This window comes from Drosophila gunungcola (assembly GCF_025200985.1).
Source record: "Drosophila gunungcola strain Sukarami chromosome 3L unlocalized genomic scaffold, Dgunungcola_SK_2 000005F, whole genome shotgun sequence".
NCBI classification, from domain to species: domain Eukaryota; kingdom Metazoa; phylum Arthropoda; class Insecta; order Diptera; family Drosophilidae; genus Drosophila; species Drosophila gunungcola.
The window spans coordinates 1,244,826-1,261,995 of record NW_026453180.1 but is presented as its reverse complement, the minus strand read 5'-3'; the positions used below and the strand labels follow the sequence as shown (position 1 = coordinate 1,261,995).

The 17,170-nt window shown below is 39.4% G+C and overlaps 2 protein-coding genes across 4 annotated transcripts; both read right to left on the bottom strand.

Moving 5' to 3' along the window:
• Positions 1 to 1,415: 1,415 nt before the first annotated feature.
• Positions 1,416 to 3,610, bottom strand: LOC128259006 (alpha-(1,3)-fucosyltransferase C). 3 transcript variants are annotated; one of them, XM_052991071.1, is made up of 3 exons: positions 3,431 to 3,586; positions 2,400 to 3,355; positions 1,416 to 2,082 (listed from the first exon to the last, which is right to left on the bottom strand). In XM_052991071.1, the coding sequence occupies exons 2-3, from the start codon at positions 3,338 to 3,340 to the stop codon at positions 1,662 to 1,664; spliced, it is 1,362 nt and encodes a 453-aa protein (XP_052847031.1). In that variant the 5' UTR covers positions 3,341 to 3,355; positions 3,431 to 3,586; the 3' UTR covers positions 1,416 to 1,661. The 3 variants fall into 3 exon arrangements, with proteins under 3 accessions (XP_052847031.1, XP_052847029.1, XP_052847030.1); XM_052991069.1 differs by having other exon boundaries at positions 1,417 to 2,082; positions 3,421 to 3,586; XM_052991070.1 differs by having other exon boundaries at positions 1,419 to 2,082; positions 2,400 to 3,401; positions 3,496 to 3,610.
• A 4,340-nt stretch (positions 3,611 to 7,950) lies between these two features.
• Positions 7,951 to 11,071, bottom strand: LOC128259143 (uncharacterized). Its single transcript, XM_052991337.1, is given in 5 exon segments — positions 7,951 to 8,131; positions 8,133 to 9,392; positions 10,409 to 10,610; positions 10,676 to 10,857; positions 10,859 to 11,071. Coding segments are annotated over 5 exon segments (1,944 nt in total). The 3' UTR covers positions 7,951 to 8,044.
• Positions 11,072 to 17,170: the final 6,099 nt, after the last annotated feature.

Below are 17,170 nucleotides of genomic sequence, written 5' to 3'. Positions count from 1 at the left end.
AATTGTAATGGTTATATTTCATTTTTGTAACGGAATGGTGCTGTTAGACTTTAAAAGTTCATAGCACACTAGCAATTTTATATTAAAGCGCAAAATATCAACTGTCATAATTCCACTGACATTAAACTGGCTTAAGAATCTATACAGTTTTATGCTCAGTGCATTTGCAGTCGCAACTCTCGGCCATTTGGCCACTCTGGCCTATTGTTTAGTGAAGCATTTAACTTATAAATATGGTTGTGTGTGGCAGAGGAAAAGTGTTTTGTGTATGTGATACCGTTTTGAAAGACATTCCGAGTGGGGATTGTGGATGAAGAGTGAGTTCTAGTTGGGCGGGGGGAAATGGGGAGCATCCCGGGCACTTCACTCGCAGCGCTGTGAAATATTTCCCATGACAATTCTGTTTGTTTTTCGTGCATTGTGTTGGCACCTCCTCACCTGAGTCGCCTGTTCACCTGGACTCACTCCACCTCCACCCAACTTATTCCACATTTCTGGACCGCCTTGTCTTGTCGTCGCCCACTCGTTTCGCTTTCGGGCTGCCCAACGCAGATCCCACTCCATCTGCATCTGCATCTCATCTGGGAACAGACCATTGCTCCACAATGTGGAACAAGTTTGCTCTATTTGCTTTATCTATGCCCATTGCCGGTCGTCACCGGCTGTCTCTGCTTTTTTCCCAGGCACAAGGCTCCACTTCAGAGCGACAATAGCTGCCAGGCAATCCCAATTCCCTCCGCCTCTTCTGCCCATCCCCATCGGAGCCCGAGCCCCATTTGGCCTCCAATTGATCTCCCATATGGCGGCATTGGCTGATGGGTATTTCAACAGGCCGCCCGGCACGAGTTGGCATGCCAGGCATCCTGCCATCCTTACAGCCTTCCAGCAAGTTGCTAAAAACACCAAACATTTTAAAGGGAATTATGCCGGTTTTTGGGGAAAGAAAGTCGAATACTAAATGCTCTGACCATTAAAGATATGTTTAAACTAGTAACATAAATCGTGCAAAATGTACTGATCTTATTTATCGTTTTAGACATTTTAACATAAATTAAAGCAACCTGTTTATAATGAACCATTTTCTGGAAAATGGTATTTTCCTTTCTATGAATTATTAATAATTTGCATCTCATGAATACAAAATACTGATCTAATTTATCTACTTTAAAGCCATTTAAATATAACTAATTAATATAAAACATAAATATGCTATTAATATAAATCAATTTCTGGAGCATGATATTTTCCCATTGATGAATTATTTAAAATGCAAAATGTACTTATCTAGTTTATCTACCTTAATACCAATATAAAAAACGTATATATAAAACGTACTCATATATTTATATAAATCCTTTTCTGGAAAATGCTTTTTTCCTTTTAATGAATTACTTATAATGTTGCAACTCATATTAATACTAAGAAATTTTAAAGCAACCTGTTCTTCCAATAGAGTATAACTTATTAAGCTCCCTTCAGTTTAAAGCTGTCGGCGAGGTCAATGGAGTGCCGCCGAAATTCCGCGGAATTAAACCAGCCAAAAAACACAGAAGAAACCCCCAAAACGAAGGAAGAACAAACTCAACTCAACTAAACGGAACCACACCGAACGAGGGCAATTTGCGATCGTTGGTAATTATAATTGGCCAAAGTCCAGGGACTCAGAGGAAGGTGGTGGATCGATTGGGGCACTGGTATTCGGCTGAAGTCCACCATTTGATGAAGGCCAGTTTGGAGGATCCCTGGCCAATCTGGCGCTCCTCGGCGGGTTTTTGGATGAGGGAGCAGAGGGCGCAGTAGGGTTGGTAAGTTTGGCGCAGCTTGTAAATGGAGTGCCACCAGAAAAAGCGCTTGTACTCCTCCCGGTCATTTACCAGATCCTTTAGGTGTCGCACTAGATCCTTTGGGGTGGAAAAGTCCAGGCCTCTGATATACGATTGCTGTGGTACCAGATTGGTTAGATTTCCTCCTCCGATCAGGACGGGTACCATAAGTTTATCCATGGCCATGTACATCTGCGGAGGCACATAATCCGGACAGGCACTTGTTTCAAAGATGAGCATAAAGTGGTAGTGACTGCAGCTAGGGGAGGGAAAATAAAGGTTAAGTTAATAAATCATAGACTATGCCAATATTTTTACTTAGTTAAGATCAAACGGATAAGCTTAAATTACTTTAAATAAAATGTAAGTTTTTAAATATTATGTTTTTTTATAAAATAGGACTCGCTTTAAATCTAATATTTTAAACTTTAATTATAAGAAATAATTCCAATATTAATTAATCAAGCAATTTAATATGCATTGTATATTATACAGATATAACTTAATTGAAAATAAATGATGAATTCAATACTGATATTCGTTTTTTTTTTGGGATGTGTTCCCTAATTTACTTACTCTTGAGAACCCAGACAACTATCATGGGCATCGATATCCGCATATTTTTGCAGCTTCTGCAAATACAGGCCCCCCGGAAGACTATTCTGATCCACTTCGTATGTTAAGTACACTGCCAGTCGTGTCTTTTTTAATACTTCTGAATCCAGATGTTGGAACATAGAGTCAGGCATATCATCAACTAAATTTTTACTGGGACTGCGGAACCAGTTGAGACGCCTGGCCAGATTGGTATGGGAGAAGTAGTAGTCCGTCCAGATTAATTGCGAATCCAGACGATAGGTCATGGTCAAATTGAAGAGGGGCAACATTGAGCCAGCCAATGGATTTTGCGCCAAACTCAGTGGCTTCTTGGCGGCAAAGACCGCATAGTAATCAGGAGTACGTTTGATGTTATTCAAATCTTCAAAGGTGTAGGGATAATCGGCATTAAAGACCACGGCATCAAAGGGTTTGTCGTCATGATTTCGGCGAGTGGAGACCAGACAACCACACTCCATGTGTGCCGATCCACCGGTTGGTAATTGCTCGTTCCACAGCAGGACCATCTTCAGACTGTTCTCCTTCTCAATCCTTTGGCGTCGGTACAAGGGAATTGTGGTGAAGAGCACACAAATGGTTACCACAGCCACGATGGCTTTTAGGACATTCATACACTGATTGGGTGAGTACAACTGACGCTGCAGATTCCTCATAGAAACTGGAGATCTTCGGGGAGGAGGCAGCCTAACAGCATCCTCTGAGTTTATCGAATCCGTATCCGCCATCCTGCGATGTGTGTCCTTACCATCTGCGTCGTCGAAAAGAAGCTGAGGTGGCAAAAACCTGGGAATGTCCTCCATTTCATCAGTTTGCTGACGCCGTTGCTGCTGCAGATCGGGATTCCGGCGGAAACTAAGGATCTTGTCCACTGGCGTTGCACGTAGTTTGTCCATCGGCATTGTAACTTTATGATACTTACAAATAATTTGACAATAAAGTACTTTGGCAATTGGTTAAGGTCTAAAATAAATTAATTTACATTGGCAAACCTTTGAAAATATGTGCTACAAAATGGAAAGGGTAACCTAATAATAAAAATTTTTTAGATGCCAACCTTGAGTGCAATTTCTCAAAGTTAAACTTTTAGATGCTGAAACAAATTGGGTGTTATAAGAATTGAAGAGTTTTAGTTATTGTATACAAATTTTGAGTCAAAAATCAAGGCAAAGTGTAGCATTCAAATAGATAAATACTTTTACAATTATGGCTTTCTTCAATTTCTATTGAAAATAAGAAAAAAAAATACAAATTTGATCTTTGCTGTGTAAAAATTATTTTATGCTTTCATAATACGTCTGAAAAATAATAAAAGAAATTTTTTTTAGAGAAGTGCTTTTATTAAAATAGAGAAATGCTTCTACAATTATGTTTTTTATACTCTTTGATTTCTATTCAGTTTCTAAAATCAAATACAAATTGCATAACATCAAAATGACGCTGGGAATTGATTGTCTCGATCGGCCAACTGTGGAAAACCCTTTTCAATCAATCCAGCGTTTTTCCCCTCCCCTAACCTCCCCACTTTGCATTTCCGATTTGGCACTTTCATCAGGATGCCCACCGACACTTCCTCTCTCGCCTTTTTGCCGTTTTCAACCCGTTCAGGCGAACAGGAACAAAGTAATCAATCATTTTGCCAAACCATCAGAAACATGACAATCTGCCAGAAAATTTGCGTAACGTTTTACGATTCACCGTTGGGTAAGGGAATTCATGTATATAGCCAGAACGCTGAACAATCCATCGATGATGTATCACTGCAATTTCGAATATTCATTTCGCAGTAGTTGTTTTTTCATCCTGCCTGCCTTCAGTCTGGGCTCATTTCAAATGCGTTCCGCATTCGCGATGAGGATGTGGAGTGGGTGGTTGACTGGGGGAGGAGTGAGAGGAGTTGGGTGGAGTGGGTGTCGAATAGTGGACAGCGGGGAGGCCACTTTGCGGACGTGCCAGGCGCTTGAATGGATCGTTGGCTGTGTAGTGGATGGATGATGCCGGTGTCATTGTTTCCCTCAATTCACCTCACCCATCCTTCTTCACGCACGTTGTCTCAATTATGGGAAAGTGCCAGTGAAAAAGAGAAAAATATGTATACAAAGAGGGAGTGCACTTACAAAATGATTATCCCTACAAGTTTTTCTTATAAAATTAAAATTTAGTTTAATTTAAAAATCGTATAATTTCTTAAATATTTATATTTTTACAGTTTTTGTGGAACTATAGTTTTGGCATTGGCATTTATTTTTACAGCACCTGCGGAAATAAATTTATGGCATTGGCATACAATTGATTACATACAATGATTGCTTATAACATTTTACTAACACTATCGTCATATTTTAATTTCTTTAATATTTAATGGCTTTTTTTAAATCTCCTGATTAGTTCCTGACCAGGATCCATATTTAATGTTTGTTTAGTTTTAGGTATTTAAGGGACAAGGTAAGATAAAATATTGTAGGAAAAATATATTTGGCAACAAATATATGTCAGAATAATATGTAAATAAAATATGAAGCTATGAAGTGTCAGTATCTTTGATAAAAAGAATAAGAAATATTTTTAAATAAACACATTTTTTTATTAGTGTAGCAGTGCGGGAGGACTTACCAATTTTCGAATTGACAATCATTTAAATGTTACGCATTCATGTTAACTTCCACAACGTGACTCGCCAGGGAGAAATATTTAAAATGGGATTCGGGGAAGAGAAGACCATGTAAATTGCCTGGATCCGATGAGTTATGAAAGTGAAATGGATTTGTGATTGCCGGCCAGACGAGCGAAATTAGAAGAAGCCTGGGCCAAAACAAAGAAAACCCAACCGAAGCGAACCCAAACACATACCACATATAAATTTTAATTATTCCCGCGAATCGCTGGCGAAGGAAAACGAATGCATTCTGAGATCCCAATACCATACCAATACCAGACTGATCCTGCTCCAAGTCGGCGAATGGAATTGAAATTCCATTGTGAATATTTTTTGGGGGCGTTGCCGGCGCGTCGAGAAAAAATGCAATAAATATGCATATGAGAGAAGATCACCTCCGAGGAGGTGCTTTAAAAGGAGTCCCAAAGGGGCTGAGAAGTTATGGCGATTTGAATAATTTGGTTCCCACACTTTCGAAGATCTCTCTTCGCTGGCAGCCGTTTTTAATTAAAGTTATTAATACTGCTCCTCAGACTAGGTGATTTACCTAAACCACAAGGTCTTCCATGTCTGCCCATTTCCATTCTTCGCTTCACCGCTGACTTTTGACTTCTGACTCATGGCGGGGGCTACTTATCGGAACTGGAGGTGTCCTTAAGTCCCGATCTCGATTGGCAATTAAATGCCGCACACATTGTTGGCAACTGCTTAATTATCCATTCGATCCCATTCGATCCCATTCGATTCGATTCGATTCCAAAGAGCCGCCTCTAACTCGGACCTTTGGGCTTACGACTTAAGGAAAGGAGCTAACGAATTAACATGTAATTATCTCAGCTTGGGCCGCTGGCCAAAGGAAACGCATCGAATCGCCGGCGACACCCGGACCAATAACAAGCGTGGTTAGCAGAGTTGACAATTTAGCTATTAAAAAAAAAAAACTAAAAAATATATATGTTTTTAGATATAAGAAATAATTTTAGAAGCCTTTCGCATTTTCTAAAATTATATTTATAAAGAATTTTGAAAAATGAGTTTTCGGAAACGAATTCACATTAGTCGAAGTTCAAAATAGTTGTAGCTATAAAATTTTAAGTATTAGCTTTTGCAATTAAAATTTCGATTATAAATTAAAAAAAAATTATTAAAAAAAACAAAAGTATTCAGTAAAATAATAAGTAACAATAAGAAATATTTTTCTGTCAAAGGCTATTTATTAATAAATAATAGTAACCATTATATAGCTACTTTCTGTTGTCTAAAAAGAGTCAGCACTGTTGGCCAGAAACGCGACTGCAGCCTAGACACGAGAAAAGCAAACTGATCAAGGGATTCTAGAGGCTGAGAGGTAGCAGCTGCCGCAGGTTGCGTGCGTGCCGCTTCTTACTCCGCCCCCTTCGATTCCTAATTCCTGCTTCTGGGGGCGTGGTCCTTCTTAGGCGGATTCCCAAATTGATCTCGGACTTGAACTCGGACCCTCCGACCCTCCGACCCTTGGACCGACCACCCGCACTAATAAGACGAAGGGGAAGTGGCGCTAAAGTTGTCAGTCGCCTTGTCCGCAGGCGACGATCCTCTACACCCTAATTAGGTGTTATCTACGACTTGGGTTTGTCTGCTCCTTTTTATGTGGCCGACAAAGTGAGAAGATTCTGGCAGTGCGGTGGAGTGATTAAATGAGATACACCTCAAAGACCTCCAAAGACTTTCCCTCGCAATCAGCTTGGCGCCATCCGAAAGCGGAACATTTGAATACCAGGGTTCGGCCGAAATTGGTAAATGGCCAAAACAAAATTGGTTTTGTTTATAACAATGTTAGTTTTTTATTAAGTTAGGGATTTATAACAAAATTGCAACTGCATTTTATATTTTAATGATTTTAAGGCAGACATTCCTATATTTAACCATTTTCCAAAATTAGTTTTTGCTTGTTTGATCCCTATTTAAGCAATATAAAACACAGTTTTTAGAGAATGTCATACAATTTGATACGATCACATAATTCAGAGACTATTGAGGAGACTATTTGGCTTTCACAGGAATATGACATAATTTCGTTGACTGCGTGAACTTGTTTGAGTCATCTTCACACGCGTGTTGGCATTTTGGCGCCACTTATTCGGCGGCTGAGGCTGAGTGTAATCGTAATCCATCACTGACACACTCGTCCAGTCGTTTGTGCTTATCACTGCCCGGCACTGCCCGTAATCGCACACATTGTCCAAATCCAATTCCTCGCGACTGTTTTGCGCAATTGATGGCAATCAAGGGAAGGGCAATTGCTGCGATCTGCGGTGGATGCTCCGAATGGAGGCTGCTCCGGTCCATCACGGGATGACACATCCGGAAACTGGCAATCAGCAGTCCAGAGCAAAGCGGATTCCGCTGATTTAAGCGGAGGCAGCTAATTGTGACCCACTCTCGCCGTTTATCTATGAATGCAACTGCAAAAGTTCACCATAAATTGGGTAAACTGGTTCACAAATCTTTATTGTGCACTCAAAACTAATGTGTTTACGGATTCTTAACAAGCTCAGAGGCCAAGCAATTACAAATTTAAATTGGAAATTAATGTATAGAAAAAAATATGCTTCCCAAACTTGAGCAGTCCTAAGAAAAAGTATATAGTAGTCAACTGAACAAGTAATAAAAGGTAAAAGTTAAGCACACTGGTAAAAACAAATGAAGTAAATCCAAGTACTTAATATTCAATTTAAATATTTTTCTCTTATATTTTATACATTGCTATTATTAGTTATTTAAAATATTTTTTTAGAAATCATTAGACTATTTCGAAATTGTTTTTATTATCTGAAAATTAAATCTAAGTTCCATATTAAACTTTAATAAAATATATAAAGTTAATAGTCAGCTATTTAATTTTACTATATCTTTTTTCATTTGTGTACTTATTTAAGGGTACAATTTATTAACAGTTTTTGTTATTTGACTAATGGCAAACGCAGTACTTTTTCATTTGTGCCTCTTCCACACACCTAGAATCCTTTTCGTAGCTGTTCAACCTGCTCAACTCGTCCCACATTCATGGTCAGCACTTTAGTTCTCATGTTCCATCCCACTGTGGCCTCAAACAATCCTCTGGGAATGGCCCAAAACTCGAGTGTATAGATTTGCTCATCCGGATCCGTGGGTTTGTATTCAGTTGCCAGGATAATCTTTCGGTATGCGTGTCGGACGTGACCCAATTTAAATGTGTGACAAATGTCTGAGACTTTCTTTTCCAGAAAGTGTTTGTTTAAGCCATCCACTATGGCCTGGCCAATTTCTTTGATTAATTTAGGATCGTTGACTTTTTCGGGTGGGTGACAAGTGCACCATTTTTCATCAATGCCCGCTTCGGAGCAAGTTCGATTTACTGGTAGGTCAAAGAAGAGTGATTGACAAGTTTTACACTTAACCGCCTGGAGATTGGGATCGAAGTCAGCCATGGATGCAGTGTTCAATTGAAGTAGATGGTGCAAAGTCATGTGCAGATCGTAGTTCGAGGAAAGTCGATTGCGATTGTTCTTCAGACTTTCCACATACTGGGGATATTTCTCCCTAAACCACGGCGGCACATAAATAAAAATCATGGGCAGACGCTCTTCGAGAAACCCCGAAGCTTTCCTTCTAAGAGAGTTATACCGATCTCCATGGTCACTCATGAAAATCACCACCGATCGATTGAATAGTCCCAGTTGCTGAAAGTTGTCCAAATACTCCTTGAAAGTACTATCCAAAGCTGTGGCTCCCGTCATGGAGTTATGGGTAAAACTATTGCTCCAGAGTAAGCCAAACATGGGAGCCTCGTTCAGAAATCGCTTGATGAATTGCTGACCAAAATCCCAGACATATTTAAAACTCAAATGACGGCCAACACAATAGGCCGCGCTAAAATATGAAGTCAACTTTAGAGTTGCCTCGGCGGCATATAGAAAGGGTCTTAGATAGTAATCCACTGGCTTGTGCACAAATCCAGCTGCTCCATAGTTGAAAGTGCTCATGTACTCACAGTCCTCGGCGAAAGCTGTTGTATAGCCCTCTTTTTTGTAACGCTTCCAGATAAAGTTGACTTCGTCCAGGCAACCTCGATAGCTTAGACCGCAATGCTTTCTCACCTGTTCCCTCGAAGTTCCCGCAAGTACGGCCAACATATTGGGTAAAGTGTTGTCGCCCACCTTGTTGTATCCCTGCATCTCGAACCATCCCTCTTGATCCACATAGTTCGAGACCTTTGGCATGGCACGCCGAAAGTTCATGCGGGATGTGGAGTCCAGACCCATAATAATCACACTGGGCTTGGGCTCATCCTTCTGATTCATTATCTGGAGATTCTTTTCCAACTGCTTGGCTGTAAAGTGATCCTGAACGAAAGCGAAACCATCTCGCTGGAAAACCTTTGATTTCCCGCTTTTATTTTGGATTGAACAAGAAGTGGTTAGGAACTCGGCATCTTTGGGTAGAGTCAGGTGGTGGGTTAAAGGTCGATGATCTGATAGGCTAATGGCATACAAAACGAATGGTTAATGGAATTTTGAAGGCTGCTCAAAACTAACCCACCTATATGAATCATCTGGCCACATCTCTTTACTATTTCTTGTAATTTTCTGATAGAAACAGATCAATGTTATATTTTTTTTTTTACCCTTAACTAACTCCTTGTGTATGTGCAATCGATAGAGCTTAGTTTCTGGGTCGAACTCGGGCGTTATTAGCTCTCTATCGTGGTGGCAAACTTTTAGTTTTCGGGTACGAAAACTTGACATTATATTCTGGCTGAACGGATCCACATAGGGCATCTTGCAGAACTCGCTTTCCACAAAGTATTTGGTAAGGTTACTTGGCTTGGATTCCCATTTTGTGGCTGTTATGGTGACTAACAATGAGCTGAGAATCAGAAGGAGTTGCTCACACCTCGAAGTCATTGTTTCAACTAACTGAAAGTTGGGTTAAAGTACTTTAATTTGGGGGAATAATCATGTTAAGCATGGTTGGGGCTTTTTAAAAGTGTAATTGTAATGTAAAAGGTAATGGTCAATGTTTGGCAAAGTCAAAGATGTATCTGAAACTTAACCGGTGGCCAAGTCAGAATACGTTTCCAAAATTACGTCTGGTCTTTAAAATTGCTTCAAAAGCGTTTATAAAGTTCCTGAGATAGTAATCGACTAACTGCTTCTTAAAACCGGGCTTTTGATAGTTAAAAGTGTTGATCAGGCCACAGTCTCCATTTCGAACCATCCTGGACGGCTCAGGAATTCTAGGAGCTTGGGCATAGGTTTAAGCGGGTTGTGGAATAAATGCCCAGAATAATAACATTTGGCTTGGATTCCTCATCTCCACGACCGCCTCCTAGATTGTCAGTTTTATTATCCAATCGATCCTGCACAAACAGGAAGGCATCCTTTTGAAGGAGTTCCAATTCTTTCTTAGCATTTACGGCAAGGCATTGAACGTCAATAGAGTCTATGTCCTTTGGTATCAGTAAGGATTTGATTAAGGGCTTAGGACCGGAAAAACTGTTAAAGAGAAAAACATTTTAAAATTTCATATCAAAAGCTATAAATCCTAGTATTTAACCCACCTAAAGTCATTATCCGGAATAGAAGCGCTTTTGTTTCGACCTATTACATGGTATTCACACTTAATTGTCGCATTCACAACCTTTTTCAAAAGCTTGTCAGCAATGTTCTCATCAATATGGATTCTGTATTGTCTTAGTTTCGGATCGAACTCGCTGATAACCAAATCATTATCGGTGCTACACTTCCTTAAACTTCTTGCGCTTAAAGAACTTCATTATGTCTTGCGAAAAGGGATCCATTTTGGGCATCTTGCACTATGGACTGTTCACGTAAAATTCTCCATCTATTTTTGTAAGTTTTTCAATGTTTGGGTAACGGGAGTGCAAGCTCAAATTTGCCAAGCATACAAAAAAAAAAACAGTACACAGTAAAAATACATTACTCCTCAGACTCATAATGGTGACTGAATTATCATTAGATAAGGTTTTTGAGGCTGGCATTAATTTAGTTGAGAAATTCGATCCGCTATTTAATAGTTAAATAGGAACACGTATGAAGCGTATCAGTTTTCTAGGGTTCTGACCCCAAAGAGGTGTATAGATAGTTAAAAAAAGGTTTTGAACAATTTGAACATAGTATGTCACAATTTTTTCTATACATTTTTGGGCTTGCTGAAATATGACCAGAGCGTCTAATAATTCAACCTATTTAAATAATGTTTTAAAACTTTATACCTGGCACTAAATTATATAAAAACCCTTAAACTCTTTTTGGACAATCGTAATAATTTTCAAAAATTCGTTTCCAATTACTTAGCCATTCTGCCAAGTTACTGTCAAAGGCAGCATGGCCTTACCATTGGTTTCGTCTTCATTTAAGTGTGTTTTTCTCCACTTTTCAAATTCATATTTATGCGAGTTTGAGAGAGTGCACAAACACACAAATCATGCTGACTATCTGGAACTGCGGGCTATATCTTCCTGGCCGTGTTTATAGCGTTATGGCGTGAGACACTGGGTGAGACATGGGCAATTATGTAAATATGCGGCGGCGCCTGCCAGCGGCGAAGGACGAAGGACGCGGGACACAATGGGACAACCGCAAATTATTGCCGGCCATTTGGCGAATGAATGCGTGACAAAACACAGAGCACACAGTACACAGTATACAGCACAGAGGACAGAGGACACTCCTTGGATGGGACACGGGGAGTATTCACAGGAGACAATCGCGCACAAGGACAATGGCGGGCGCAGCGGGAGTGGCAGCGAGGTCAAAGGTCAGCCGCGCTAATGTTGTGCTAATTGCTAATTGCGATTGGAACGCGGTGAAAACAGAGACATGGACAAAGGAGCTGCTGAGGCGGCGCTCTGTCCTAATTGAAGTGTCCTTGCCGCGATGATATACTGCCGGCGATTGGGAAGGAGGTAGCTACACGGATTGACAAAGGTGCATCTACACTGAAAACTCTGGTTTTGTTAATTATTGAAATTCAGTAAGGTATTTCATATATAAACGTTAGGGTACCTAGCCAGTAATTAGAGGTTCCTCTCATAAAAAAGTGTATAAATTAAGACACTTGATGTTTATCTGAGTTATGGCTAACTAAATTTATTGCATTAGTACTTATTTAATTAATAATAAACTAAAATTGAAAAAACAAATAATAAAAAAACATTTCTTTCCCTTCTACCTCCGATTCTCTGAGTGTAGCCCCTTAGCCATTCGCCTTTCATTGCCATCGAAAGCGACGGCGACATTAAGGATGACGACGGCAGCATCCGAATGGACCACCCAGAGGGCAAACAAACTGCTGCTCTTCCATATCCTGGCAGGAGGTCCTTGGCCCCCCAAAAAACCCTTCACCTCCGCTGGCTTTTTGTTTGGTAATTCGATCTGGCGCACGCGTGGCCAGCTCAAGACCTTAGGAGCAGGAATCCAAAGATCCCCCAAATGGATCACTCTCTGATCTTTTTCGGCAGTCGCCAGCAGTTTGAGTTGTGTGTCAGATGAAAAGGATCGGGGCCAGAGGCAGACTCACCAGTCAGGTGAGGCCAGGTGTCAAACGTGTAACTGGATATAGTATGCATATAAGCTGGCAACCTCCTCCTCTGGATCAGTTCATCTTTAATTTTGGCATATGCAAAGTGGACCACCAAATTGACTGGATCGACCGTCTGCTGTTTTGGGTCACTGCTGGAACATACGCTTTAAAATTAATGGGGTATGAGGATTTGCTTAGGGGATTTGGTTTAACGACTTTTTTAGGAAACAAATAAAACCTAATAATAATATTTATAAAATATGCCAAATAAGGTATATATCTTATCCTTAAGGATGTGATGCATATATGCAATTGTAATGTTTATAAAAATCGTGACAAATGCTTATTCCATGTAAAGCCATATCCTTGATTCTTAATAAAACTGTACAAAATCCATAAAGCGAAAAACGGGAGTAATTATATTCTATATGTTCACGTAGTTATATATTATGTTTAAATAACTAATATCTTAAAAAGAATAATATGTGTTTAAAATAAGCTTTATATGTTTAAAATAAACCAAAGTAAAACAGTTTATATTTAAATGTGTCAGTAGAAATAGCTTACATTTGTATTTTTAAACTTTTTTTTATATTTAATAATGTCCTTATGAGAAACAAAGTAATTCATTTTTAAAACAATAAAATGGTTAAAAATACATACCATTTTTTTAAGCCTTTTGCTCTTCTCAGTCATAAAGAGTATGCATCCTTCATTATATTAATGCCAAACTTATTCATCATGTTTTTTTGTTGGGGCATTTAAAATGTGTCTTTGCCTTAAGCGCAGCTCTCTGTTTCACGTTTTTTTCTGCTGGCCACCCGAGTTGATTGAAATTTCGGCAATGACCCCTGCAGCAGCCGACAATTGTGGCCAAAAGTGCAGCAGCAGAAGTGGCAGCAAAAGCAGCTGGAAGCAGCAGACTGGAAGCAGCTGCCGCCCGGGGCAACTTTAACGTGGACATTTACGTTAACAGCGACCTTAACTTTAGTGGCCAGTGGGCCAGGTCGACGAAGCGTTAAAACGCACACGTTGACAGCTTTTTTCTTTTGTTTTTTGTTTTTTTTTTTTTGGGCTTGCCTTTCTTTATGGGCTTCATGGGTTAACTGAAGCGGCGGCAGTTTCAGTATGCAGTTTGCAGTTTGCATTCTGCTGTTGCTTAATGTGCGATTTCTATCTGCAAATATAAATTGTAATTATTGCATTGTTGCGTCGGAGTTGCGGCAAGTTCTTATCATCGCCAGCCATCGTCAGGCGACTGGCAAAGGCAAAAAATTAACAAAAAATTGCAAATGAGTGTCGAAAAGTACGCTGTAAGCCCCTCCCACCTGAGTTCACCTGGCATTGTTTTGCCCTTGCCACGGGCAGACAAAGCGAAACAAATTGCCCAACTTCAGTTGCCGTTTCTGCTGCTGCTTTTCGCGCTTTAACACTTTTTTGAATGGGCCGCCGCCGCGGAGGGGTTTATAAAATTGATGATGGACTCCTGAGTTATTGCCTCGACTTGGTGACGACAGATGCCGATGAAAAAAAAAGGGAATGTGGCGGGGTGGGATAAGCTGGAGGGCCACCCAGGAAAATGATTTAAGAAAACACATTTTAATTACTTCGCTCGAGGAGTGATGAAAACTGCCCGCAGAGCAGAGGAGGCTGGAGGAAAAACAAAACGCGTTAATCAATAAATTGCCGCTCGGTGCAGCGATTTTCCTCCCATTAAAATGCATCCAACGGTGCGTATGAAATTGAAAATCAAGCAACACAGCAGCATAGGAACCACCAGAATCGAAACTCGTGGCCCAAAAGGGACCACACGAATGGCGCCCCCATATGGAGAGACCCTTCCTCCAGAATTCAGATAAGTTGGAGGGCAGTGCTTTGATTTATCACTCACTGAGTAACTTGGAGTCGAGCCGATCTGTCTACCCCTCTCGGCCAAAGCATCATTCACTTGTTTACCACAGGTTATTACACGGAAAATAAAAAAAGATGTGCAGATTTCATTCTTTTATTTAATTCTCCTTTAATTTTTAAATTGAATATGTAGAAAGTTCATAACTTATTTATAAATATACGATTTGATTAAATATATTCCTTACTATATCTTTGTATCACTGTTTCGTTTGTAATATTAATCTTCTTAGATTAGATGTATGAACAAGTTGAAACTTATCTTTCAGTTTAGTTTAAGTTTAAGATATTCTTAACAAAGTTAGACTAGAATGTCGTTTACAACCATTAAAAACTATAATAACCACAGCTCATATTATGCAGAATTACAATTAAGTATGATTATTTTTTAATCAACCTTATATTAACTAGAATTTTTTCCACTGTGTACTAACTGCGGCTTTGATTGATGCCCCCACACATGCACCGGGGGAAAATAAGAGACCCACACATGGCCACACCCAGAGACCCAGACGCCGGCCTTCGCGATCACCTTCGCCTTTGCCTTGGACTTGGATTTGGTATTGGTTTTGGTTTTGGTATCTCTTTTGGCCTTTGCCACGGTCATGGCCTGTTAATTGAAATATGTTTTGGCCAGAGATCAAAGGGAACGAAAGTGGCGTTCGGGCAATGATGATGATTTGATTAATTCGACTGGGAGTGGGAATGGGAATGGGTTGACTTGGTGCAGCCCGATAATGCAGTGATGATGGGTTCGATTCGGAACTAATTATAACATTTTAAATAAAACACAAACGAAACTTTCTGACAGGAGAGCAACTTTTTTTGTATGTGTCTGACTGTCTGGGCTGGAAATACGTGGAAAATAATACATTAAACAATCATAAAAATAAACACATTTTCCCACACTGTTGTTGTGGTTGTTGTAGTTGGGGCAACAGCAGCAGTTACAACAAATAATAATAAAAACGAGAAGCAGTCGAGAAACTTTTGTACTACATGGAAATGTCATTCGCATAACAACAAAAGACAACGACGGTGATGATGTTGATGATGATGATGATGATGGCAACAACAGCCAACGACAACCAACAACGAAACAACGCACAAAGTTTCAATTATCTCCCCCCCTTGTCTCTTAACCCCTTGGTGCCCCAGTTTGCGGCAAAGTTGGTGGCACCTTTGTGGGGCCTGCTGAGATAACAGCCAACAAAATGTTTGATGTACTCGAAAGTTAATGTTTTGTGGTGTCAACTTTTGCCGGGCTTCATGGCTGGGTTTTTGGGTTTGGTTTTTTTTTGGTCTTTCGGTTTGGGGGTTTTGCAATGGAGAGCGGCTTTTAATGGTCGGGGATTTTCACTAATTTGCCTCGACGAAATTAGCCTTTATTTTTTGGCTCTTCGGCTAATCGCAAGTGCTGAAGTTGTCGTGGCAAAGTTTGACCTTTCACACGCTCCCAGATTGCCTTCACCCATCACCTCCATCAACCTCCAAACTACAACACTCCCCGCTTACACACTTTTGCTTTCAAGGAATTACAACAAAATTAACAAGAGCGTTCGTTATCAAAAGAACTTTTAGCCGCCTCATTTGTTGGGGCCTTCGAACTAAACAAGACTGAAACTGAAAAATTGTTTTCCCACGCAAATTAACACTTGACTTTGTTTTCATATTTGCACAAGATGACTTCATTTTCTTGGGCGCTTTTTCCAACCTCACTCACTACTCCCTCTTTAAATATTTTATTATTGTTGACTTTCCTCCGCCCGACTTCTCACCTCCGAAAAAAAAGAAACACAGAAATTCGTGTCTCATCTGCGGTTGTTATAGATATTGTAGGTCTTTCAGTTGTTGTGCGTCATTGTCTCGATTTTAATGTGTTATTGGGTAATATTTACCGCTACGATTATACAGTGACTAGCCATTGTGGATGAGCTGTCGAGTGACTTCTCTATAGATGTGGGAGTTATTTTTTTTAAAGGGTAAAAGTCTTAAAATTTAAATAATATTTAATAACTAAGACATTTCTTTCAAACATCCAATTACTGTCAGATTATTAGTAGTTTTAATGTTTATTAAAGTTACAATCAAAAATAGTTTTGAGGTAATTGTTGAAACCGAAATTGAAAGTGAGTTCTAAGAAATTTACCTGGAAAAACAAAAACAATATCAATGGCTTTTTAAACCTAATTTAATAAAAGTTTTAGTTTGCTTTTGGGCATGTCACATTGACCCACTACTATTATTTTAATAAAATGTAACATTTAATGTATACAAAATAAAAGTAGACATTAAATAATATATTTTGTTATTTTTCTTAATAAAATTGCAATTGTAAGTATATAAAACTCCAAAGTTTTTTGAATTTCCTTCAATTAAATTGGTTTTGAGTGTAAACAGCTTACATAATTAAATTGATATTGAGTAAAAACATAAAAGAATACTAAAACTTTGTTAACTGTTTTCAGTAGTAAAACTAACAAACACTTTTATTTGGTAAATAACGCAAAAGCTATCATTTTGTTAAATTTTTAAAACGGAAAAGTTTTTCAGATCCCCATAACGAAAATCAGAAAAGTAATTTTTCACCTCTCGTGTGCAG